At 40.3% G+C, this 27,403-nt stretch overlaps 1 protein-coding gene across 2 annotated transcripts in view; it reads left to right on the forward strand.

Moving 5' to 3' along the window:
- Positions 1-27,403, forward strand: part of cntnap2a (contactin associated protein 2a) — a 291,628-nt gene that overhangs the window by 92,231 nt on the left and 171,994 nt on the right. For both annotated transcript variants that reach the window (XM_053859229.1, XM_053859230.1), the window contains exon 2: positions 23,731-23,841. In XM_053859229.1, coding sequence (XP_053715204.1) covers positions 23,731-23,841 — 111 coding nt within the window. The remainder of the gene's footprint in view (positions 1-23,730; positions 23,842-27,403) is intronic.

Genomic DNA, 27,403 nt, shown 5'->3' on the forward strand with positions numbered 1-27,403 from the left:
CAATTCAAAATACTAGCTGCAAAGACAACCCACGTTAATATTCATGCTGAGCTGCAAGTCTATGTTTCAACGTGTGTGTGTGTTCTTTATCCGTATTTGTGAGGAGAGATTCTTGACAAAAACACCTCCTTGTGAGGACCTTTTGCTTTTGTGGGCTGGACCCGACAAATGCAAACCTCTATTTGAGGATGAAGATGTCAAAACAACCGGGTCATTAAAATTAGGTTTAGGTTTCGTGAAAAGTCCTGGCTAGCTATTTGTCATAGATGGTTAGGTTAAGGCTGAGAGGCTGAGAAAAGCATTATACCAATAAGCGCTCCCTCTAAAGAAAGAGCTACAAATGTGTGTGTGCATGCCAGTGATTTTTGTGGTCCTGAAACAGATACACCACCCTTCAATGTTTTAGATAATGTTTTTAAAAATGTATTATTATTACGGTGATTCTTATTGGACTTTATTTTTTTGTTTTTTCTTTGCAAAATGAACTCTGTATTTAATCTGTAATACCGTCAGTCAAACAGTAAGCATTCATTTAACAATCTGGGAGAAATGTTGCATTATATATTAGATATTTTCCAGGAGTATTTTTTACACTATACAATTTAAAATCTCCTTCACCCTCATGATTGCCCCCAAACAATTTTATTGGGATTTTGATTGTCTATTAAACTCAAATTCAAGTCTGAAGAAAGCAGATCGCTCTTTCAATTCAAATTGCAACCTCCTCAATCCGTTTTTTTTTTTTAGATCACCATCCCTGCATGTCTTGTACTGTTTAACTTGACTCTCTAATTGCAACCTTCACTGGGAAATGTGACTCTCATACCCCATTTATTTCATATCAATGTCTTATAACCACTAGAACATTGTTTTTCAACACACTGGTGTGCCGTGAGAGTCTGTCAGGTGTGCCGTGGGAAATTATCCAGTTTCAGCTCTTTGGTCCGGAGATGGAGGTGGTGATGATGATGACATAAAATAATGAATATGTTGATAGTCCACCAACGTGGAGATCACATGGATTCGGTCACATTTTTTTTCAATACACTATAGATCTATGCTGATGCTACTCATCCATCATTCGCAGCGCAGTGTTGTGTGCAATGCTCCTTGTGCCACACAGTGAAGAAGCCAGTCAAATACACAACTTCAAGTTGTTTTTAAACCTAACACACTTTTAACGTGACCACACACCTTTACGACAGAATGACTAGACAAAGACTCTATTAGTCGTAAGCTAACAGAGCTTACGTGACGTCTCACTTCAAAACGTTATTGACAGTTGTGGACCATCAAAGTTTGCTTTGTTAGCTAAATGCAGAACCAAAAAATGCACAGCAAAATGTGAAGGAACAGAGTTGTTTTGACGCAAGTTGTGGCAAAGAATGTTACAGACTTAAGACACTACGAGTCAGATAAAGATGACCATACTGTTTTCTAATAATCTGAGGTAGAAATCTGTCAGGATGTTCCTCTTTCTAGAAGGAGTTGCACCATCCCTTTCTGGAGACATTGTAACCAAATACATTTTCTATAAATGCAAATAGGGATTGTCTACAAGACCTTCGATGCGCTTTAGCCGAGGTACCTTTGGTGGTGTGCCTCAGGATGTTTTCAATGAACGAATGGTGCCGTGCCTTAAAGAAGGTTGAAAAAACCCTGCACTAGTCGGTGCCTAGCCAAAACTGCTGTAATACAAATTGCTTAGTGGCATCGTGATGTCAGCACCAGGCTGATACAGCAGCAGATGCTGCAAACAATGAATATATATGAAGTGTACGCAGGTTGCAGCTGGGGCTTGTGGTTGAAGATGCTCTGAATGGTAATGTTGGCGGGTAAGTGCGGACACAAACGGGTGTTGGATCCCACATTGAGTGGGTTAAAATGTGCATAAACAGTGACTTTGATCTCTGATTTATGTCATATTTTGCCGACGTGTGTACGCGTGTGTTTGCCCGTTGTGATGAGCGATGCAATAATAGAAGCTGTCCTGCAGCACACAGTCTGGTGTTTGCAGCTGAAAGCTGTCATAAACAATCTGCTCCAGCGTCACTTACACAGCAAGCGTGGGAGCACTGGGTGCTCCATGGGCTACAAACAGCCTCACACTCTAAATAGAACCAACTCATCTGCTTAATGTGCTGAAATCAAAATGAGCAATGGATATCCCTCGTGACATTGCGATTGTTATGTATCAGCTGATTGGCAAGTGTCACCAGCGTTGGGAGGTTCCAAGCTTTGACACTGAGTGAAAGTGAAGCCGATGCGTGGCTTCACGGTGGAGAACTAGCAGCTTGATATTCCTGCAGGAAATCTGGCTACTACTTCCATCATGGAAAGTGATATTCTTGCTGCAAAATGCTGAAGAAAAAAACAATCTTTTTGCCACAGTTGGGGTTGAGGTAGCGAAAGGAAGTAAATTGCTACAGCTAGGAACAATATGTCAGAAGACATTTCTGATCACTTTTGCATTGGTCTACCATCTAAGCAGCCCCAGTAAAACTGTACTACAGTATAATAAATATCTCCGAAAATGAGAACTCAAAGAGGAAGAAAGAGGAAAGTGGCACAAGAATAATATATTACTGAATGATTCAATCTGAATTGAAGAGCTAACAATGCGGGCTTGTCCTTGTTAACACAACTTTTCCCCAAAAATGACCTCTCTTGGACCGAGTTTGAAAGAAATTGTGCTGTTATAACCGACTACGTCTCTATGTGGAGGCCTTCAATCCAATGAAGTTTTGCCAACTCATGAAACAGGGTTTCAAGTTTTTATCTGCTCTAGACTGTTTTTCTTTTTCTTTCAACTGTTCTAATACAATGTAGAATAGTGGTATCTTCCAAATCAATACTTTCATGATCTTTATGTTGGCTTTACTGAGGCACAACTAAATGAAGTTCAGATGATGTCAAGAACATCAGGTTTGGGGAGTAATATTTGTCTTTATAATATCAATTGGGTTGTATAGTAAATATTTTTGAATTTCAATGCACCATTTTATACCACTGTTGTTGACACATTTGTGGTCAAATCTATACACACCTCTTACTTCAATATAGTTTCGCAGAAGCATCTGCTTTCCTCCTCTAGCTGTTTTGCGTTTTATATTCCCAAGTATTAGCTTGGGAAATGTATTTATTAAATCTCCATGATCTTAATTTTTGCATGTATAGTGAAATGAATGGTCTTGAGCTATAGTGGGCCAATTTTTAAGAATTCCATTTTAACATGGCATGGTGCTATGTTCAATGACCAAAATGTCAAACGCTTTTTCAAGTCTTTCCCTCTGCTCTGCTGAATCCCAGCAGGTGAATGCTTCAAAACCCAACTGTCATTAGACAAAGGCATGGGACTCCCTGAGCAAGATACATTACATATTCATGAGCTGTGATCAGGAATCTTGCTCAAAACATCTTTATAGTATTACTAATAATTCAATCCTTTCAGACAGGCTGTGATATTAGATGCAAGAATGGGCCATCGGAATGAATTCTGACCTTTGTCAACTCGATTGAATATTAATAGACTGTTCTCGAACTTTAGAATGTGACGCTTACACCAGGTAAAATTCACAGATGAATTTTCAAACAGTGCATATTGTTTGAAAAGAAATTTCCCTACATTAGTGATTTCCATGTCACACTGGGTTCTTCAAAGTTGCATCTGTCGCACAGCTCTTTGCTTTTTTTATCTTGGAGCGATGAACTTCAGCGGGCTATTTTTGTGAGACACTGTCGCAGCTGTCGATTTCAAGAACACCTGAATCGAATAAGTTCATCACTCACAACATAGCATTACACAAGTCTGTCAAGGCAAAACTTTAGGTAATTTTTTTTTTTACTGTAGACTGGGATTTAATAGTAGATATTGGTAGTTTTCCTTTGCTATTTATTGAATATGTCTTGGCATTTTAACCATTAATTATCGTGGTGAGACTTGTGGTATTTTTTTCAATCCAATACCTTGTTTTCATGTTTACTTTCACCAAGTCTGTTCATCGTTATTCATGTTTTGTTGCTATGACGACAAACTATATTAGCGTTCATTGAATTCTCTCCAACAACACAAATGAATTCCTTGTTAAGGTCAATCCTTTTTGCCAAGAGCCAACACAATTCTTGAATCGTGGATGTTGTCTAATGGATTTGATGCATAATACTTGACTGATTTGGGAAGTGTTGCTTTCAGCATCACACAAACAACAGATGGTGTCAGTTAGAAACACTTCAAGTGTTAATTGAACCACTGGGCGGGGCTATGTCTTCTTGGCTTGGTGTGCATGTGTGTAGTGACAGAATTAAGGGTATTTTGACACTTTCACTTCACCAACTTCTGTTTTTTTGTACTTTCATACCCCAAGAATAAACATCATGATATAACGGTCATGATGAAATACCGTCCAATGTCTTTTACAAAGCAGAGGTTTTGACTTTGACATAATGAAAAACTCTTCGAGGGCATCAATTTTGTGAATGTCTTGTGTGGATTTTTTTTTTATGTTACCATTGACGCTGTTAAGAGTCTGAACTGCTCATTTGTTTGGCAGCTCAACTAAAACTGATTCATCACATTTACTCCATCATAAAAGAAAGGAGTTACCGCTCCAAGAGTCAAGTTCTCCCGGTGAAACAACAAGTAACATGCTGCTCTTCTAATAGGCTTTTTCTCTTTCACTGCACACCTGCTCTACCCAGCTGGATGTCTAATGAAACCATTCTGATTCAGTGTTCACTTTTGTTCTATCATGATGCCTGGCAGGTTGCAATTTCATCTGATGCGTCTTACAAGAAGGTTAATCAGTCAGTTATGCATGTTTAAGAACCTTGCCATCCAGACATTCATCACAGTCAGTGCCGACTCCGGGTGAAGATTCTCATAGTTGCCGTGATTCACTGCCTTCCACTCTACGCCACATGCATGTAGATGTCCACCTTTATGTGTGATGTAGAATCAGAGCACGATCAGGAACCTTTCCAGCTCTGTCAAATGGTCGTCTGTAAGCTCTCGCTATCGACAGCATTGCCGCGATGGATGTTTATGACAAGGATGTGATCCACATGTTACCATTCTGCACCAAGAGTGACTGGGAATATAATTTGAAAAAATGGCAGTACATTCACATTAAACAGGTCAGATGGCCTCTTTTAAGTTGATTATTTTCGGATTTTAAAATAGATTTGTGTGTCATTTGCTACAGACCATGAGCATGACTTAAAATATTGAAGGTATGAATCTATTTTTCAATAGAACCAAATGAAAGTCTACCATCTCTACATTTCCATCTCCATTTCTATTCCAGGTCAGCTATATATATATATACATATATATATATATATATATATATATATGGCCGCCCAGAATCCTGAATCTGGTGCAAGATCTTTTTTCCAACTCTCTTACAGGGACTTGAGTTAGACATTGTATCTGAGAACAGTGAGCTCCCAAAGGCTCTCAAGGAATCGACATACTGTACTGAGCCTTTGTCGCTGCTTTACTTTCATTCTTTAAACATGTTCTCTCTGTTTTCTCTCTATCTCTCGTCTCTGACATGCATCATGACTTGAATGGTAATAAGGGACAGTGCGAGGACCAAGAATACTAAAATAGAAGGGAATGAAAAAAACATATTTTTTTTATTTCTTCCCACTGATTTGGAATTAGTTTGCAGAAACCCTCATCCGCACTTGTTCTCTATTTACTCACCCGTAATTATCTGTGACCTTCAGGGCTCACTGGATCGGATCACGTAGTCAAGAATTTTGGTGGAGGATCTGAAGCCACAGTATCAGAGGAAACTGTTGCCCCTTTCATGCAGCATATTTTCTGATGTTTCTACACTGACAGATCTGTTTAGTTTGTGTGCGGCATTCAAACATTAAGATTATCTACTCCAACCTCTGTATGACTGAACGTGTGCAAATTGCTGTGAAAGCAACTCCTTTCAGCTGGCAAAGTGATCGCTACGACTTTGGCACTTTTCCTCTTCATATCCTCTATCATCTCAGCGATTGTCCTCCTGGTCTTCTTTAGCCTTGTCCTTCCTTTTCTTACACTCTCCCTCCAACATAAGACCAGCCTCTCCTCTCCTCACGTTTGAACCATCTGAGTCTGGACATCCAAACTTTGCATCCAAAATGATCTATCCCTCTGATATACTCATGTATAATCTCGCCCTCCCTAGCCACTGTCAATGAACACCTGAGCCTCTTCATCTCTCACACTGTGCTTTTCCTCTTTGTGCCACAGCTTGCCATGCATCATGGCAGGTCTCACCACTGTCCTACAGACCACCTTTTCACTCCAGCTGCTGCTCTTCTGTCATAGAGCACCCTTGACAGATTTCTTGTTCCACAATGTCTACACTCTCTGCTTCACCTCTTTTAATCTGTATCCATTGCTTGGTATGACTGTTGTGTTTTCTCTACATCTCTTGGTCCCCATGCCTCTAGCTCATTTACACGCATGTATTCTGTCTTGCTTCTACTGATCCTCCTTTCTCTTCCCACCAGCTCGTCCACTCCTTCACCTCCTCTGCACCTTCTCTATAAATCACTATATTGTCAGCAAACACACAAACATAATGGACTCCTCCCTAACTTTGTGTATCAGTCACTAGCAAACCAGCAAGCTGCTGAGAGGTGATCCCTGATGTAATCCTCCTCTCACCATGAATCCACACCATTGTCATGACTTGTACATCCCTCACCTACAGTACTTTCAGATGCCCCTGACTTCCTCATACAGTAGCACACTTCCCCTCCTGGGACACTATCCTAGGGTTTCTCTAGATCTACAAAGACAGTGCGAGTTCTTCTGATCACTACCCCTGACAGCACAGTGTTATCCTACAGGAGAACTATTTTATAAATCACAGAAGGTTCCACATTTATATCTTGCAGAGAAAAAGCTGAAAATGAGGTGTGAGATCAAGAGGCTTGTAACGGCGGCGGACTGTATAAAAAGAATCACTGTCTCGCTGTGTTCATAATGTATTACACTTCTGCTTTAGATGTTTTTAATGTGTGTCAAACTGGGAGGAGGCTACATGGCAGACCAGAGAACAGGTGGAGTGCTTGGCTCCGAGGAATATTCCTCACCCTTCAATCTGATAAAACATGATAATGAGATTAATTCTGTTCAACCATTCATTATTTTATCGCAGTCCGGTCAACAAAGAAACACAAGGAAAAATTGACTTTTTCACTTTTTATGATTTAGTCCTTTTGTCTCTACCTCAATTCAGCTGCTATTATGTTGTTTTAATAGACATCAGAAACAATATAAAAGAAGAGAAAAACACGTCAGTAATTCTTTGACAGAACAAACATCAGTTACCTTCATCAGACGCTGCTTCTTATCACTCTCTATTGTGTGTTCTTTTATCAAGTACATCTTGTTTTCAGACTGTTCAAAAGGTGTGGGAGATGGTGTCATTCCCAGCCCTCCCCTTCACTACCTCCAGATGCCCTCTGTCTCGCTCTATCCGTACCTGCTGCTCAGCATTTACTATCACCGTGATCCGACCCAGCGTTGGTCTTTCCCTCCGCAGTACCACTGCAGCTCCATCAATCACACTCCTGCACACACAGTTCAGAGCGTATCCAGTCAAGACAAAGATGGCCCTGTGATAGACACACAGGGAGAAGTGTGCATCGCCTGCACAGGCACGCTCACACAGCGGTGACAATTCATACAGCTTAAAAAGGCACGGGAGATCTCAAACGTAACATTTGAGTCAAATATCTTGGTTGACTTCTGCACACCATACTATCTGTTAAGTTTTAGTGTTAGGTGACGGAAGTTCTCATGATTGCGATTGACACAGCAGTTGCTGAACAGTAGACGCCGCATTATGAGGTGCATGTCGGTGTATCGGAACAGCACGGGAAAAATCAATGAGCTGAGAAAAAAATGAGTATGGTGAGCTGCCGGATGGTCTGGATGATGGAATGGTGTCAGATGTCAAATAGCACTCAACGTCACTAATAAATCATAAGAGCATGGTGACAGAGGAACTGAGAGAAAAGCTGTGAAAGACCCCCCCTGCAGCGCTACCACCATCACAGACGCCTTCATTTCATGCTTTTTGCCAATGTGAAAACGCTAGACTGGATTTGCGTCCTGGAATCGTGAGACTAATTTCACATTAAAAGCCAAATATATTATTGGAATATTGTTATTATTATATCAGTAGAGGAATTCTCACCATGACAGCATTGCAACACAGAAGTCATTTCTTAATGCCATGGTGTTTGTTTGTTTTTAATTCTGTAGAATGATATTTATTTATTTATTTTATTTCTGATCTGGGCTACAGCTGTTCATAGAAACAATTTAGGATTTCTGTGGCGTGCAGGATTGCTGGTCTCCTGTTAGACACACCCTCTGAAGTGTTATCCCTGTGAGCTGAGCTGAAGAATTAATCATCATGAATTATCTTCATGAAATAGGACACACGACAGTTAGCAGAATAAGTGGCTTAAAAATGCATGACCATGTGCTGACTCCGCATCAAGCTGTGCTTTGGTAGCTTTTTGTGTGTTGCATATTTTTCATACATATCCATCTTTGGCTATGTTTGTAGTAAATATTATTTGAAATAACAGTTGCTTATATATTATGTTCTTGCTCCCAAGAAAATATTTTTCTTTCCCCGTCCCCAAAGTTTCTTTCCCTCTCAGTGAACCTGAGAATAAAACCATTTCTAGCAGAAACCTTCTCAATACACCCATCGAAGAAGAATGAAGAGAGACTGAGATGGAGTTGGGATGATGGTTAGAGAGTGCAGGCAAGATGACATTGCAGGTGAAAGAGTGTGATAAAAATCCATAGGCCAGAAAGGATGGCAGAGATTGGGGGGGGGGAGAAAGGATTGATTCCAAGAGACAGGAGGCTTGCTGATGGAGTGAGACTGCCACAGCTCACGGCCCCTCAAATGTGTTATGTGTTTCCATTGTAGCATTTTTCTAATCCTTCTATTAGCAGCAAAGGTGATAATGTGAGTGCAGATCGGCAGATGTTGTTAGCATCACTCACTCCAGAATCATCAGATAATCCATGACAAACAAGCGTAGTTTGGGCTTTATTGCCACATGACAAACAGAGTCGACTGTAATAAGACCCATTTCGTGTTGCCAAGCCATGCACGACGCTCATGCCAGTTAACAATGCCATGTATTATTGCCCGATGAGAACAATGCAATAATTCCAGGAGCATACCCCAGCCAGCGCTGGGGATTAAGCACAGCTTGGTTTTCCATTAGCCCTGGAGTGTAGCTGCACACTCACTCACATTTAAGCAAATACAACACGTTTTGCTCTGTCTTTCAACACTCCTCACGCGCACTTCTCATTCCTATTAACCTATGAGAGCCCTTGCTTGCGCAGACAGAGAACCCTAATTTGTCAGCCCGCCGTAGGTCTGGGTGCTCAAGGTCACTAGCAAATAGAGTTCACGTCTAATTATTGCTGGACTTCCTTTACCATTAATGCGTCACATGCGCGTCTGCTGCTGGACAACCTGCAGAGCTAACTATTCCTTTCAACGTCATCGTACTGTTCAAATACTGCTCAATGTTGAATTTCCCTACTGTGGAGCAAATAAAGGCCTTCTAGTAGGAATCTTATTTAGAGCAGACATGGGCAAAGTGTGGCCCTTTACCTGTATTTTGCGGTCCTCTTGAGGTCAGTGCAGAACTTTTGTTATCATTTGAATTATATGTATAAACGGCCATAGCTATGAATGGTTACACAGATTTGTTAAATGAAATTATATTCTTGTGTCGAGTAGTGCTCATTTTTTCTGTTTGTCCCCCAAAATAAATAAGTAAAAGATATTAAAGAAATTTTACAGTGATGTAAGAATTATAAAATGTGCCTTTATATGATATTAACATGTTTTAACCACTGTAGTGCTACCAAATTATACCACTTCTTCCAATATAATATCAATTAACATTTAATCAAATAACATTTTTAAGCATATAATATGTCCCCATTTTTCTCCTAATTTATAGACTTAGACTTAGACTTTCTTTATTGTAGTTGCACAAAAACATATCACTATATTATGGCAACGAAATTTCGGTCTGAGACCTCTGGTTTCCAAAAACAAAAACTATATGTCCAAAAATAAATAAATATCAGACAAACTTGTCAGAAGATGTACAACCAAAAAAGAAAAAAAAAAATATATATATATATATATAAACAAATAAACAGTATTGCAGCTATTGTCCAATGTTCAGCAACCTGACAGCACCAGGAACGAAACTATTCCTGAATCTGGTGGTTCTGCTTCGGATGCTGCGGAATAGTCTGCCGGATGGCAGGAGGGAAAACAGTGCATACTGGGGATGAGTAGAGTCCGAGATGATCCTTTGTGCCCTGGATAAGCAGCGACCATCTGCTATGTCCTGGATGGCAGGGAGCGGGGTCCCGATGATTTTCTCTGCTGTCCTCACCACCCTCTGCAGAGACGTCCACTGTTTTGATAACTAGATTAAAGTTAATTTTAAGACTCTCAACAGTCATATGGCCCCTGAGGGAATTGATTTGCCCACTCCTTACTGAGACACAGTCTTTGCTGTGGCAGTGCAGCGTTTGTTTGTTCCACCATTTCTTACTGCACATGGGTGCCCTCCAGGCTCTCTGCTTTCCTCCAACAGTGCAAAAAATATACAGAGGTTTATTACCTTTATTTGACTTGTGATGGACTGTCAACCTGTCTAAATCGTCCCCATGTATGGATATGTCGCTGGGATTCTGGGATTAGCAGCAGAAAATGAAAGAAGTAAGTCATGGATTCAGGCAGTATCTAATAAACTCCAACACATACAATGGATTCAGAGAGAGTTCCCACAGCAAAACTGCCTTCCTTTCAATCTGGGCTGACAAACCCAATAACACAAAGGGACAAAATCTAGAATGTAGGACACATTGTAGGCCAGATGGACATATGCATTTAACACAACGTTATTTAATATTGTGTTAAATGCATTTAACATTATTTAACAATGTGTTATATACACCCATATGGTATTTCACATATGGGTGTATATAAAACGTAATACCCACAGGCCACTGGGGTAAGGAGAACTGCGACTGGACGTGCACAGTTTATTACGCAGTAATGGAGATGGTGTCAGTTGGGTATCTTTGTAGGCAGAGTAGTTAAACAATCGCAGTTTATGCTGATGCAGATAGATGTAGTTCCATTTTCAGAAGGTTACTGCAAATAGTATTTAAGCCATGTAGTTCAGCTACATGTAGTTCAAAATTCCTCAACACTGCTCATAACACAATAGCCACTCTAAATGAAACACATGCATCCACTTGCTTTCCATCAAAATCCTTTCTTTCCATATCTTTTTTTTCTATACTTGGAAGCTTGTGTATAACCGTTAACATGGATGAAGTCTGTTATTACCAGCCATATGGGTCACAATAGCCTCATAAGGTCACATCGCTACAAAGTTTTAACTTGTTGCCAACTATCTCATAGGTCGCTGATGATGACTGGATTTGGCCCCTTGTACTTGGGTTTGACATATATTCTATTTTTATTTATTTATAATGCTTTCATTCAAGGTCATTGTTCTGGCTACACAAGTTTACGACATGAATAAAATGATCGATCATCTTTGTTCAGTGCAGGGCGACAATGTCCCTCCACTAAAGTCAAACAGCGCTGTACATTACCAAACCAATTGTACTTTTCGTCTTTGACAGGACTGTCAGTCAGACTCTGCTGTTAAAATGAGAAACATGGGCAGAAAAAGATTAAAGTGCTCTAAATAAATGGAAAGGCTTATTATGCGGCATTGAACTTTTAAAAGTTAATCTCTAATAAGATTCACGACAACTGTTCCTGAAATCAGAGGTTTTTTTTTTTTTGTGAATAATTTTCCTCCGTCATTTTGCATACTTCCATGAATACCAATTGGACCTGCAATTGTTAAAAACATCGAGTCCTCTTCTGAACTTTTATGAATGTCTGCTACTGAATGTTTTCCAATGGAATTAAAGAATACAAACAATTCACCCATTGATGTGATTTGATTTTTGCAGAATCTTATGATTTCATTTTATGACTTATATTTTCTTTTTCTATTTTTCATAAGCCTCACCTTTCAAAACAAGACACTGACACACACGTCTTTCATTCTAATGAAAGTGAAATGCAGCATGTTGCATTAGCATCAAAACTCTTTCACAAATCTGATCAAATGTTTGAAGTACTTTTTTTTTTTTTAATGTGATCAAAACTCTTGGCTCCTACAGAGGCGATGGAGGCAAGCATGAGAATCATCCTCACTAGACAAGTTTACTGACTGTTTCCACTCATAACTTCATTGATGTCTGTTAGACTGTGTACCTACAAGAGTCATAGTTTTGTGAGCCACACTTTCTCTTGTTGAGAGAGCTGTCATACAGTCATCTGATTCTAAACCAAATTAGATGTCTTTTCATAAATGAAAAAGCTCATTAGTTGGAAAGAAAACCGAGGCAGGTGTGTCTCCATTATCACATTGTATGTTGCTGTTCCTTTTAATGATGCAGTGCTTCCAATTAAGACTCCAAGGAGCTTGGACTCTTTGCAGGTCTAGTTTATGCTACGCTGGTTGGCACGGTAACCGCTCCCTAATTTAATCTGTTAAAGAATCTCTTTAGGTTTTAGTCGAACCATTTTCCACCGCAACCCATTTGGTAGGCTCCAGTCACTTCAAAAACTTTACCTAATGAAGTGGAAAAACTGATTCACCCAGTTATAAGAAATTTTGGCTTCCACCCTTCTGTTTTATAGCGGGCTTTGCGAGTGTCATTTACTGCTATTGTTTCTTGGTATGACAGATTTTGTTGGGTTAAGGGGGTTGATATTACGGAGTTCAGTGGCTGTATTGGCAACAAATCTTCTTTATGGACACGCAAAACGTGAAAAGTGGGATCTGGATTTGTGGGCTCCGTGTGTTGGGGGAGGCAGGGAAGCGATGCCCCACTGATGGGGCAGAATCTGTTGCCACGCCAAGGAAGGTTTAAACCTAAAATGTCTACTTTCGGTTCCATTTAGAGATTTGCTCCAAATTCCCAAAATGCACAATTTCGCCATCCTGTTTTATTATGTGGATATGAGGGGCAGAATTTCTCTGTGCTCTATGTAATACAACAGGAGGCACAGAATGAGTGTAGGACCAGGCCTTGTAATGCATCCAATGTTTTCTTTGCTTCATTATTATTTGGGGAATAATTTGGGGCTATTTAGCTGCCTGGCAATAGTGAAGCTATTTCATCGCAAAAAGATGCAGGTATTTGTTTGGCTATTTGAGCCCATTTGACACTAATATGACTGCTGACCAATAAGGCAGTTGCTCACAATCCCAGTATGGTTTCTGCCTGATGATATTTTAATGGCCTCTGATATGAAAGGCTTTCCCATCTGTGGATAATAATAATTCACTGCTGTTAGGAGTTCTGGTTGTGCAGCCTCATAGCAAGGCTCGGACCAGCATCACGATTGGCTGCCCTCAGCCTCCGCTGCCATACTCCTGTAATAAAGGAGGAGTTTCAGGTTCTGATGTGTTGTGGTTCTGAGACTCGTAATTCTGGAGGAACGCGGTACAATGCAAGGCCACAACAAGTTAAATAATCAAATTGTCGTGTAACAAGGCAATGCAAAGTGGCTGATTTGCAAAAGTTCACAATCCCTGAAATTGCTGATCATTTGTGCACTGCTGAATAGAAGTCGTGCGGTCACGGCCATTGATTGTCCGGCATCGTTGGTGAGGGAGCTGCTAATAAGATGCAGGTTGTAACTGAAAATTTAATGAAAGCCTTTGAGGGGATCTGATTCAGCCCTTCATGTCTGGATGGACCTATTCACCCCACCTGCTCGGTTTATTGTGCAACTTACCTTCACTACTGTGTTGCTTTGCTCAAGGCTTCACAAAGAAAAGGAATACACTTTTTCTGTTGTAGCTTTTGGGAAAAACATATTTTTACATTTCACTGCATATCTGTGAATACAACCGATTATTGTCTCAGATACCTGCTTATGTCTCTAAAAATAATCTCACAAACAGCACCCTATACCTCGTGTGGAGATGGTTTATGAGTGTGAGTCCTCCTCAACCATATATGCTCTTAAAAAAGGGACACTGTTGGCAAGCAAAACAGACCTCCATCCCTCCGTCCTCCTTCCTGCTGTCATGCTGTGCAATTGGTCTTTGCGTCCAAGAATGAAGCAGAATAAGAATAGAAGTCCAGTATTTTAAACATCAGAGATTCATCTGCTGAGAAACTTAGATACGAACAATAGAACCTGAGTAGCCTTTAAACAGTTTTATTTATGTTTTCAATGTTGCTTCCTATAAGTACACAAAAAGCACCCTTGGAAAACTTCTCTTTCTGCTTCTGGATTCCTTCCTGCACGTCAAACTTCAAACAAACAGTGCTGGGCTGTCATGCCTGACTGGAGTTTGTTCTGAAGTTTCAGATCAAAATTATAAACAGAAATCTTCTTACACTGAACAGTTGGCAGAGCACCTGCCAGAAAGCCATTGCCAAAAACACAGCAACCTGTCAATGGAAGAAGAAGTTGCTCATAGGCGCAACACATCCTCACTCCCAAGGTGTAATATATTGCAGTCCTGTACTGATGGCAAAGGCCTTTAGTTTTCCTCCCAGTATTGCACATGGAGGTTATAGGGGAGAGAAAGAATAAAATGTTTTACCTCCAGTATAGCGTTCCAGGCAAAGATATGGATTGCGTGTCGTGGATGGCAAAAATGGTCTAGTGTGGGGAACGGAGACAGACGGAAGATGTCTTCAACTGAATCATGTGTCAGATGTCAGTTGCTATTTATATAGTGACAGTGCCAAAGTGACCATGACTAAAATGCACAGCTGTTTGACTGGCATTAAATAGCAACTAACCAATTGTTACACAAACAATCAATGCCGCCCCATTCCATGCTTCCCCTAAAACTAAGCACCTACCTTAGCACAACGTCTGTCTTTTTTAACGTGCCGCACTGCCGCGGAAGGCAGGACATACTTTGAAAACGTAATGTGTCAACATGCAACACTGAATGTTGCCTTTGTTGTCAGCATATGACGCAAAAGTCAACTTTCCCAACGTCGATATGTTACGCCTTGGTGTTGTTTAGATGCATTGATGTGCACGTTCAGTGTAGTCTTCATCTGTCATGGAGTGGATGAAAAATGGGTGTGGAAGCGAATGAAGCAAGATTAAAGTTAAATGTTGGTTTGTTTTTGTGTTCTGATTGGCCAATAGCAACAACCTTGAAAAGCAGCTTGTAGCTATTCTAAGTTCATGGTCAACATGTCTGGCGACTGTGTCCCTTTTTGAAAATATATGACGGTGATGTCTTGTCTATAGCGACCCACACAAATGGCAAGGCTGAGTGCTGCGTTGGAGGGAATGAAGAGAGGGAGGGTGGGCACTTGGTGTCAATCTTAAGGGAGAGGCCAAAACACAAGTCAATCATCTGTTTATGTTGACTTAAATATATTCTTGGCCATAACCTTGTAGACTGAAGCAGAATAATTGTCATCTGAACAATGTTGTGCTGCCAAAGACCAATGTTTTTCACTGCCGATTTATTTTCATGAAAGCACGTACTAATTCGTCTGGCTTTGACACACATGGTTTTGTGGGCAGAGCCCATCAGTGAAGGGCAGCAGGTTTCACTTCATGTGGTTCTGAGCAGATCAGTCGAGGTGAGGAGTTCATTAAATCAGGCACCTATAAGTGATCTGACCTGGAGTCCAGCCGACAGGTCGGAGCACATTTAAGAGAAGAGTTTAAAAAGACTTTGGCAGTGAATTTAGGTGAGCAGAAACAGAACTTTTTGCTTTTTACTTTACTTTACTTTACTTATTACTTTTACTCAATAAATATGACATTTATTTTTTTCATTATTATAATTGACCCACCCATCAATTGAGAATATTATTTAAAATACACCCATGTCCACTTCCCCACTGAAAACCATGACTACTACTACTATGAGAACAAGCAAAAGCATTGCTCCTACACAGAAAAGATGGATCTGTGTAGGAGTGGTTGGTTCTCTGGGAAGCACACTGATGATACAACATGCAGCCATCTATGAGCTTTTTCAATATCCTCAATAATAGCGTCTTGCCCCAAATGTGGTGTAAATATAGAATGTTAAAATGAAAAATGTTGCCTACGTCTGTCATGCAGCATGGCTAATGCATCCAAAATATTTTATTATGTTCTTGGTCGGCGCTCACATTGGCACAGGACGCATGCACTGATGTCAAAATGCGTTTGGTGATGGTTCCAAGACATGAAAAATGAATTTGGAGCAGGAAATTTAGTTTAACAGCTCAAGCAAAGATCTGGCATGACTGGCTGTGCTGCTGCTGTAAAGAGGGAGGTGATGGAGGCAGAGAACAAAAAACACTGGAGAAGTTCTCTGATATTTATTTTCGGGAGCAAAGGTGGATGTGGATATTATCATGGGAGAGCTGCGGACTATTCTACTAAGTTCATCACAGGATGAACACTTCTTATGCAGTTTTGATTCAGAGGTTCCAGGAAAACATCTTAGCAATTAGAAGAGCTCCTTATTAAAAATAATTTATTCCAAGGCATAGTAGGGAGTTTTAAGATCAGAAAACCCACTGCAGAGTAGCTGGTGTGACAATTTAAGAAGACATGAGAGGAAAGTCATACGAGACTGAGAGAAGGGAAAGACACATTTCAGCAGTCATGTTGACACACACTACTATCATATATTGTCTTCAGTGCCTCCACGTTTCTTCTACCATCCAAACTGCCAATAGCACTTTCAGCATGCATTCCTAGTGTGAAGCTTAACCTTTCAGTTTACAAATAAAACACTGTACAATCAAATGACAACCATCTGCACTGCCAATTAGAGGAGTGCTTTCCAAAGAGTTGAGCATCTGCTTGTTGGTATACTGTCACGTCCAAATCTCTCTGGGAAGCCTCTTGGGAGTTGCTGTTGGCAGATCCCAGTGAACAAGACAACAGGGTGCTGCTGCTTGCTTATTGGCAAATGATCAGTTGACCACAATTCAATCCTCCTTATCTGCTGTCGCTCAAAGACTAGTGTCTTTTCTTGGATGCGCTCAGTTGAGAATGTACAGATCGATCGGGATAAGGAGGGTAAAGAAGGATTTGACCACTTCCTGGTTGTCAAGTATAAACCGTGACTGACTCCATCATTGCAGTGACGCTTCAGTGTCAACTTTGCTGCCACTGACTGATGATCCATCGTATTCAATACAAACGCTGAACCCAGTCTAGAAGTTTTGAGTGTGGAGAGGCCCCTCAACAGTGTGACCACAATGATAAATGCCTTTCTTTTTACAGGTCAATAGTTAAATAAAGATGTGTTATTCTTCTGTCATCAATGACATTTCAGAATATCAAGTGTTGTACCACAGAATGATGCAGAATCACCCCCAAATAAATAAACATTGTTTTAAAAATTGCATGCTGAATCACAAATCTCAATATTGTCATGATATTATAGAACACCCTGCACTGCACGTTTGAATATGTCAACAAAGTGTGACAGAAATGTTCATCCTATTTGGAAAATTACCTGTTAAAAAAGCTAATATTAAATCGACTCAAACCGCTCCTTTTTGCTGATTCCTTTCACTACAGATCTCATATTAGAAGTGATGTCACGAAAGCTTGTTCGTGTCTGCATAGGATCACAGGATGAGTGACACATCACACTGATAATAATAACAATACTGTGATTTTCTCAGGTACACATAGGTGCTTCACTGCATAAGTAAAACCGCTGATGTACTTTTCTCATGCTCAAATTTTTCAAACATTCTTCCTGGATCTGAACTAGAATTAACCTGAACTAAATGGAATCATTGGATACGGAATGAACTTCATGTTGTCAATCAAATAATATTAAAATAAACTCAACTCTGCGTTTCAGTCGGGAGTGTAACGTCACATGGATTCAATGTTAGACCAGCTTATGTGGGTTTTTTGTGATAAAAAGTGCAATGTGGCTTAAGACCACCCTGGGTATAGAAGCAGTGAATGAAAAACAGTGAGAGTAGACCTCTCACTCACACCAGAGACCAAAGGCATGTGGAGACAGCCGCTGTTGGCAATTTTGACAGCATTCACTAAGCTCATGATTCTAGACCCGGGAAGAAAAGCTGCAGAAATATGTGTTACTGTGAGGTCGAAGTCTCTTAAAATTCCAAACCTGCATGAAATATTGTCTCAATTAATTAAATGAAATGCAGTGTGTTGGTTGGACAAAACCTGTCACAGCTACACAATTTATAACTGCCTTGTTGCACTAACTTGCAGTCATTGTATTCCATATTTCATTAGAATCCACGGTCAGAATCATCTCTTCAGATTTTTAAGAAGTCCCTTTTGGGGACATGACGGCGAGCCCAATCTGTTTCATTGATTTTCTACCAGAGGTTTTTGGTCAAAAACATCACCCCTTAAGAAAGATTTGAATCATATTTTGACTGCTTCCCACCCCACGTTCAGCCCAGCTCAGCTCACTCATTTAGTAACTTCACACAGGCTCAATATCTAGGTGTTCGTCAATAAGGTAATCTCCCCTAAAGGTCTACATGCACAGCAGAAAGGTGAGAGACAGGAATATTACTGCCCATAAAAGAAACAAATTATTCTGAAGTGGTCGATTCTAACCTGAAGGTTTGGGAGGATTGATGATGTTCGATTTTTCGTTGACTTACAGCAGACTGTGTGCAAGGATATTGCTCTGGATTTTCTGGAATATGAAGAATAACAACACTTGCGACAACAACTGATATTTGAAAATAATAGTAGGGGTCTCTTTGAAATACAGAAGTAATGCTCCTGGTGAAACAGAATATTGACCTCATCCCCTCCAAACTGGAAAGCATGTGAAGGCATAGGGGAGATGTACAGAAGCTCTCCCTCATCTTGGATGTCAGTTGCTATTTATATACCCTTATGTGTTTCTCGTCCTAGAGAACACTGAAGGCTACCTTTGGCGTCACATAAGGACACAAAACTCCGCTTTCCCAAAGTCAGCATATTAAGCAATGGGAGTGAGAATGTGTTGCATGGTCACAGGTGAGAGTAGCTTCACCGGTACATTTTGTCCTTCACTGTGCTAATCCATCACTTGGTCCATCTTTCCCTCTTAAGAGGAAAGGGAACAACGCCAAGATGTCAAAACTCCCCCACCTGTGGACACAATCTCATTCAATCTGGAAAAGGTACTCCACCTTTTTCCGAATATAGAGGACCTGATTTTCATGTGTCACATGCACATGTGAATGTTCCCAACGACAACTGGAGGTCTGTGTCTGTCACATCATCAGCAAAAGAGATTTGATCCGGAAACCAAAATGTCTCTCTCCTCTGTCGCTGCACAGAAATGTTTTGTTCAAAAAGATTGTGAAGTGAACTGATGACAAAGTCAGCCATGGCTGAATCGTGTCCCCATAGTCCCACCGCACCCATCGCAGGATACCCAGAGGACTGAAAAACATGTGTACCTTCGATGACACAGCTCAGGATGAAGACCCTGGACAAAAAAACAGACTGCTCCTCCTGTGTGAGGAAGTTCTACAGTTGGGTAGATCCACCTCTGGATTCCCTCTGAACAGACCTCTCTCAGGGAGCAGAGTCTGATTCCCCTCGTCTTGGGACCCTCTTTATATTGCCAAGCTTTTTTGTGCTACTAATGAAACTTTAATGGTTCCACCCAGAAATATCTGTGTTTTTTTGCAAACCCAGGATGATGTTTTACAATAATCTCAGGGAACGTGGGATCAACAGAGCCACTGGTCCATGCGCCGAACAATTTATCATCATTAATGTGCCACACTGCTACAGTACAAGGGGTTAGTCCCACAGTTCCGACCTTAAGTTACAGATAAACATGCGGCGGTAATGCCTCAGCTTAATTCAGGGTTGATCAGGCAAGGTCAATGGCTCCTGCTGTATTGTGACCTTTTAAAATGTAATTATTTTATGATATGGGAGCCACAGTCAATTTTTTTCTAAGGAAACCCTGGGATTAATGTCATTTATCAACACAAATTGTTGAACGATTGTTTTGCTTTTTTTATTGCGGTGTGCCATTTTATTCACATCCACGTACTGTAAATGCCAGGAACTAGCAGAAACAAAGAACAGGTTTCCGTGTGGCATATCCTCATTTATAACTGAAAGGATGTGAGGACATAATGTGTTTGAACATATCTACCTATATTCATGAAAATTCTGGTCTGAATCGGATTGTCTTTTCTTCAATTTACACTTGTGTCAAAAAGGTCTCAGAGAGAGTGTTTTTAAGAGCCTGCTCATCTTTTCTCCCACTTCCGGTTTGATGTTTTCCTATCTTATCTGTAGGTCCTTTACTATGCATGCTTTTAGGATCTACCTGTTCTATGTCTGTTATCATTTGCTGCAGAAGTCAACCATCTGTCCCTCACTCTCCAGGGAATCAGTCTGACATTTGCATTTGGATATTATAGTCATTTGCTTGCCCGAATAATCCATACATTCAGAATCCTACAGTGCACACTGGCAAATATCAGCTGGAACAAGCTCATACATAGTCCTTGGGCACGTCACCATGTTTCGGCATTCATGAAGTGTTGCTTCACAACAAGCACTTCTGGTCACGCTGCTCAGCAGTATGCAAGTACACAAGTACATTCCGTGTGTCGCCTCACGTACATGTTCTGTATGCATTTGTGTCTTTGTATCTCTCCATCAGATGGGCTCAGGTCAAATGATCTACTCAATTTATAGAGTCTGTGTATTACCTGAAAAAAAATTGCATTGGAGGAAACAATCGGATCATGACAGGGCAACAATTACTGTGTAGCAACATCAAGTGGGTTGTTTGCAGTTGAGCATTCAACCTATCGCACAGTTTTTTGAGACAAATACATGGTCGTCATTCATATGGCTTGCGATCAGATGCTTTCAGGGTTTGCAAAAATTGGCCTGGCACCTGGCAACACAGGTGTTGGCCACGGGAGCGTGCTGGTACATAGTGATATTCAGTGGGCATGTAAAACAATTTGGTGAACTGAGCAGCTCTACACTGCAGAATGAGCACTTGGACGGAAGAAAGGCCAAAATGAACTTTTTCAGGCTTTGGTTTGAGGGAAAAATATAATTGTTTTGGCTATGTCTTAGAACTGATGCTCCAATAACAAAAGCCAAATCTTTAAGTTTAAATCCAATCACCATGAAAAAGAGAAATTGAAACCAAGCCAAATATCAAATAATGAAATCCAATAAAAAAAACACATATTGACATGTTTTTGCAGGGCTAACCTTTGAAAAACTAAAATGTATACTGTAAATTGTTTCTTTGTTTTGTGGCTACTCACAATTATTTCACCAAATCTAGTGTTTTTATTTTTTTACATTTTAAAGTCAGGATTCTGTTTTGAAGAGAAGCATTAGCGGATTCATTTATAATCAAGGACCCTAAGGGAAATAAGTGGTGGCATTGAAGAAATGAACAACACATCTCTCCACACCTACTCTCATCCATCCCAGCAAAATTCACTTTCTACCCATTAACTCCTCTTTCCCATGCCATCCATTTGCTCTCACCTGCTACTCATTTTATGCATCATCCTGAAGATGTGTGTCTTTGTGCTAGAGCCACAGCCTCGACCTGCTTGTGTGTGGCTGCCATTAATGTTGAGAATCCTATTGAGACACAAGGCTGCTTGAGCATGTTTGCCACACACACTTGTTTGTTACACTATTCTTGTGAGGACCTCTCATTGCCATAATGCTTTCCCCAGCCTCTCACCCTTAACTTAACCATCCAAAACAAATGCCTAACCGTAACCAGAACTCTGAACTAAACTTGACCCCAATTATAATAAACTACTTTTACTGACGTTTTAACCCTCTAAACCTTGTGAGGACAGGCTAAAAGCTTCCTTTGTTGGGACTGCAATTATTAGAAATATGCTTTATATGAGGGTTTCTGTGTATAACTAAGTGACACATGCATCAAACAAACACTTGTAGAGTGGCAGGGGAGGAGCGAAGGAAGAGGGAAGATGCTGATGATACCACTGATGACAAAATAATTTAAAAAAATAGATTCAAATTATATTTGATTGGAAAGCTGCTGTTTGCAAGATCCACAGTGCCAAAAGGTTGGTTACAACCAGCACCTCGACAATTTTTGTTCAGTATTTTAGGCTGCACAAGGAGAAGTAAAATGAGATGTTATTTTGATATCCACATGGCACACGTACTGTATGCATTACCATTCCCATGTGCATCCTACAGCTTCAAATAGTGCAACGGTGGCATCACGTCTGGCCAGTCAGATGTGTCTTCCTCTTCTTTTTCTGCTCCAGTGATAGATTTGGCTTAGAAGAGACGTGTTTAAATGCCCATCATCTTTTACGTAACAGGTTGTTGATTTTTATTGTAAATTTTCTTTGCATTCTTTACATTTATTATTAGTATTTTTGAAAGATTTCATACATTTCATGTTCAAATGTTTAAAGAGATCGTCTGATGTCACACGTTGCACAGCAACATCTGCAATTTTGTTTTTTCCTGTCATGTTACTAGGCTCTTGCCTAGTTTTGTAGCAAGAGGTCGACCAACTTTCTTCCACTGCTTCTATTGTCCATGTCATTCTAATGCAATTTTTAATGTCACACATTCACTTATGAGCTGACTTGCAAACACGCTCTTCCACATGTTATGGTTTGAAACTGCGTTGTGGTTATGGAGTTCTGGTTTGAAACTGCGAATACTGATGTGACATAATCCTTTAAGTCTAGCCTGTTTCTTTTTTTTTTTTTTTATAAAGACAATATTGATATGTACAGGAGGGTCTGTGTCTCTCTTCCGACTCTCCAGTTCTCGCTCACACATGCGTGTCGTGTCCTGGCATAGAAATATTGACTGCATCTGCTTGGCTTGACAGCAAATTCACTATCCTCTCTGCATGGAGCCTAATGTAGTTGTGCAGAATCGTTGAGGGAAATAGACCAAGAGAGGTGTGTGTGTGTGCGTGTTGAACCGGCTCTCTGTGATATGCTGCTCTTTTCTTATGGTACAAAACAAAACACTTAAAATGCCTGAGCTGAGCCAAGGTCGATGATGAAGCTAACAGTTTTGCGCTTACAATTCATCATGAGAGACATCTGAAATGCGTTTCAGCACCTAAATATAACAGCGCATACATTTGAGTCAAAGCTGAGAAGGTTAGAGTTAAACAGAAGCCCACCAGAGTATGTGGTCGTAATGTTCCTGCTGAAGAGTGTGACCTTAGACACAACATCACAGACGTCATTCAGCTGTTGGTGAGATGGAACTTAGTGCATCTGTGTAAGAGGTGAATGTTTGTTTGCCTTGAAATCGTCACCTCTAAAAAGACTTTGCCCATCCCTGAATGAAAATATCGTAATTGTTATTCCCTTCCATCTTCTCCATTTGAATTTAAAACATACCAGTCAGTAACTTGAAAATATGTCATAACAGACTGAGGACTTTTTGTTTTAGAGGAGGTAAAAATGACATCATTACCATGATGCCTCTGTCGATGACATGTTCTTATACTCTCTTTTTCTCTGTCTTTCTCTGTTTGTGTTCTTCCCACCACATTTCCCTTGTCTCTGCATCTTTCTCCCTGCTCTTCATATTCTATGTCACTGCTCAGCAAAGTGTGACGAGCCACTAGCGTCTCCTCTGCCTCACACTGCGTTCACCAGCTCGTCTGTCTTCTCCAATGGATACGCACCCGGTTACGCCAAACTCAACCGCCGTGGAGGTAAGACCTGCACGAGCATGCAGAAAAATGGAATGAAAGTGAAAGAAAGATGGATTCATAACACCTTGGAGGCCATGCATCTCAAATCTGATGCTTAAATCCTCACATTTCTTTTGGAAAGAATGCCATACCCTTCTTTCAAAGTATCACTTTGGAAACACTGCTGGGTAATTGTGATCACCATCCATCCATGAGGTTTAAAGTTTGGGTTTAATGGAGATCAACATTTTGAATCTTTCTTCATGCTTTATTGCTTTTATATCTTATTCCAGAGGGGTTCAGAGTGAGATAGTGGCATGTGCTGCACCATCACATCAAAATGATTTGAGTGCTGCTTCAGGGCCCTGTATTTAGGGGAGAACTCTGGATTACTCTAAATCTCGCTTGGTGTATGTATTATTTATGTGCTCAATGATGGACTGGTGACCCTTAGGTGTCCTCTGTCTGTCGCCCCACATAGCTGGGATAGCCGACGAGGATCATGGAATGAGTGCTGGAGTCCGGAAAACGTATGTTATTCAAAAAATAACATACATTCCTCTCCTCTCTGTGTCTCCTCCATGTCACTCTTTTTGTTGTATCTGCCTCTCACTCACTCACTCACTCACTCACTCACTCACTCTCTCACTCAGTATATATGACACTTGTCTACACTGATACCAGGTCAGGCAAAATCGCAACCAAAATAATTTGATAGTTCCGAGCGAGGTCAGAAATATGAGATTATGCCAAATGCAATGTTGGCCTTGTATGTTAATGCTAATCAAAAGAGTATAAAAAAAAAACAAAGTATATTTTCTGTACACTGGTGTAACTGGTTACCAATTCTTTCTATGCAGACACCAAAAGTATAAAATTGATTGACTAGGCAGCAGAGGAATATGTAGCCCAAAGACATTTTCAAATGTGTTTCCTATTGACTAACAGTGATAAAACAATTCTATACATATAACAGTGTCTAGGCATGCATGTCATGTTAGTGAAAGCAGAATTGAGGATGTAAAGGTGAATGCATGTTACCACCTGAGATCCTTCAGTGGTGCGCATCGTGCTATTATATTATAATATTGTAAATCTTAGTGGACTCTTACTGTCAGTGGAGTAGGTGCAAGTGCAGTGAAGATAATTGCAGAGGGATGTGTTGCTGTCCCCAAAGACCATCTAGACACCCCGAGTTCTGAACCAGTTGGAGGCGTGATAGAGACTTCTTATTGATGCCAGTATCAAGAGAGTTAAAAGAGACAAGGTGGGAGAATATGAACATATGAATATGTTGGGTTTTTTTTCTAAAGGCCCATTTGTGATCAACTTTACACACAGATCCGGATATGGACGTGGCCTCCTGTCTGTGCCCTGACATCATTTCATCCGTATTTCTGCGTGTTTTCACAAAGCTTATGGATATGGGCCAATCGGAGCAGTTCCACCCGAAAATGTGGGGGCAATATTGCTGTTCCTACCGATGTGTAGCTCTCAGGAGAAACTAAGAAGACATACCAATGGCGGAAATTCTCTGTTCTCCAGTTGCAGTATATTTAATGGCCCACAGTCGCCATGTTAGTCATAAAGTTTTGCCTGTGGGCTGCTCCATCCGGTGGATACCAACATAAAGATGTGTGTAAGTATGTGATCATTGACGGTAACAAGGCTTGACACGAATTGTTACAATTTTGTAAGTAAAAGTAGCATAAATATGCCTTGAGTCAGAATATGAGAGCATATGTAACCTTTTATTTTAGAGATCATTTTCAGTGCACAGACACAGGATTGAACCATTTTTTTTTAAATGTGAAGGTTAAATGAAAGTCCTTGTTTTTGGACAAGGACCCAGGCTGCTTTTCGGGTGTTAACATGCTACTTATTGTTGCTTTAGGCAAGGATGCATTGCTTTAGGCAAGGGTGAATTAGCCAGAAGTTGTTTTTCCTCCCGTCTTCTCGTCCTTCCAGTTGCATAAAAGTTTAAACTAAACAATAGTCATAGTGGGAAAATCCTTTGCTGCAGAAGAGAACCTTTTCAAAGTGGAAGAACAGGTGATGGCTTCAGCCAAAATAAAAAAAAATGCGAGACTGTTCTAAACCTGACTGAAGGGTGTCCCAACACAAAAAGACAGCTTACAGTAGTCTGTATTTAATTTATAAACCACTCTCACTGAAAAAGAAACAAGAGTTAATATGGTGCAGATAGAATGTCAGGATGTATCTCTCACACCTGATCCATAGCGAATCTCTAAAAATCATCCATGAGTTGCACCTGCAAAGTGTTGGTGTTCTCGAAAATACGAGCCGTTTCGAGCAGCTGCATTTGGCAGCTAAATGTGCCGTCAGTGGCATGAGTGTGTCCTGATAGGCCAATCTATTCTGATCTTTCTACCCGTTGGAACAGAAGAGGCATAAAATCGATAGCAAACACCAGTCATTTTAAGCCAGGCTTGTGCATGTTGACAGCTATTAGAGTTACGAGAATGTGTATGTGTTTGTTTCAACGTATTTTCAATATTGTTGGCACATTTCTTCCTGATGTGTAAATCTCCTCAAGGTAAGTGCCAGTCAATGCAATATTGCACTCTTTCTGACTTATACACTTGGAGGCCGAATGGTGATTGAATGATGTATGGTGTGTTAGAGTTTAGTTTTACACAATGTCAGTGTACACTGGGTCGACGTGTTTACCCAATTATTGGCAGACCATCTTTCAATTTGTTTTTCCTGTGCAAAACCAATTTAAGCCTAGCAAAGGAGCCGTCAATATGTCTGATTCTCCTTGAGGTCATAGCAGTTTTAGATTTAAATGTTTTTATTCAAATAAAACAATAATAAGGCAGTTCTGTGACCACCTTTATTGTTTTTGTTTTTGTTTTCTTTTTCCAATTGTTCATTGTCAAACAATATAATAAATACTAATACAAATAACATCCGTCTTTCGACCGGGATCGGTTCCGACCAACCGGTCGTAAGTCACTCAAAGTAGGCAATGCGAGGGTTGTAGGTACCGCTAAAGTGGTAGATCGCTGAGTGAGAGTGAGATGCTGGGATACTGTGCTGCCGTACCTGTCGTACGCATTGCTGGGCTGCTACGTGCTGCGGTGCCAGACATTGAATTAAGTACAGGTGGACGTAAGTCAGATGTTACTTGTCATGTAGTAGACTAACAACAACAGCTTCAGCCTGCCCCCAATACAATTTCCCAATGACATTGTATCCTGCAAAAACTATTACTTTACAAAGATGCATGGATCCAGACATTGATCCAGACTGAATTGAATTTGTTCCTTTGCCCATTTCACATATCTCCTGAAAGTTTTATCTATATAGACAAACAAAACAATGCCATCAAAAACATAACCTCCTTGGCAGCAGTAACAACAGCACTAGATTAGTAGTTGTTGGCTGACTATCGTGAATACTGTATTGAACACAATTATTACTCTTATTAGTATTGCTATTTATATTATGTTTTTAAGCGTTTTTTCAATTTCAAGCAGATATGCAGAGAATATAAATAAAACTAGTTGTGTATTTCTGATATTGTTTTAAATATGCATGATGTGTTTTGTTCCAACAC

This window comes from Synchiropus splendidus, chromosome 3 (assembly GCF_027744825.2).
Source record: "Synchiropus splendidus isolate RoL2022-P1 chromosome 3, RoL_Sspl_1.0, whole genome shotgun sequence".
Taxonomy (NCBI): Eukaryota; Metazoa; Chordata; class Actinopteri; order Syngnathiformes; family Callionymidae; genus Synchiropus; species Synchiropus splendidus.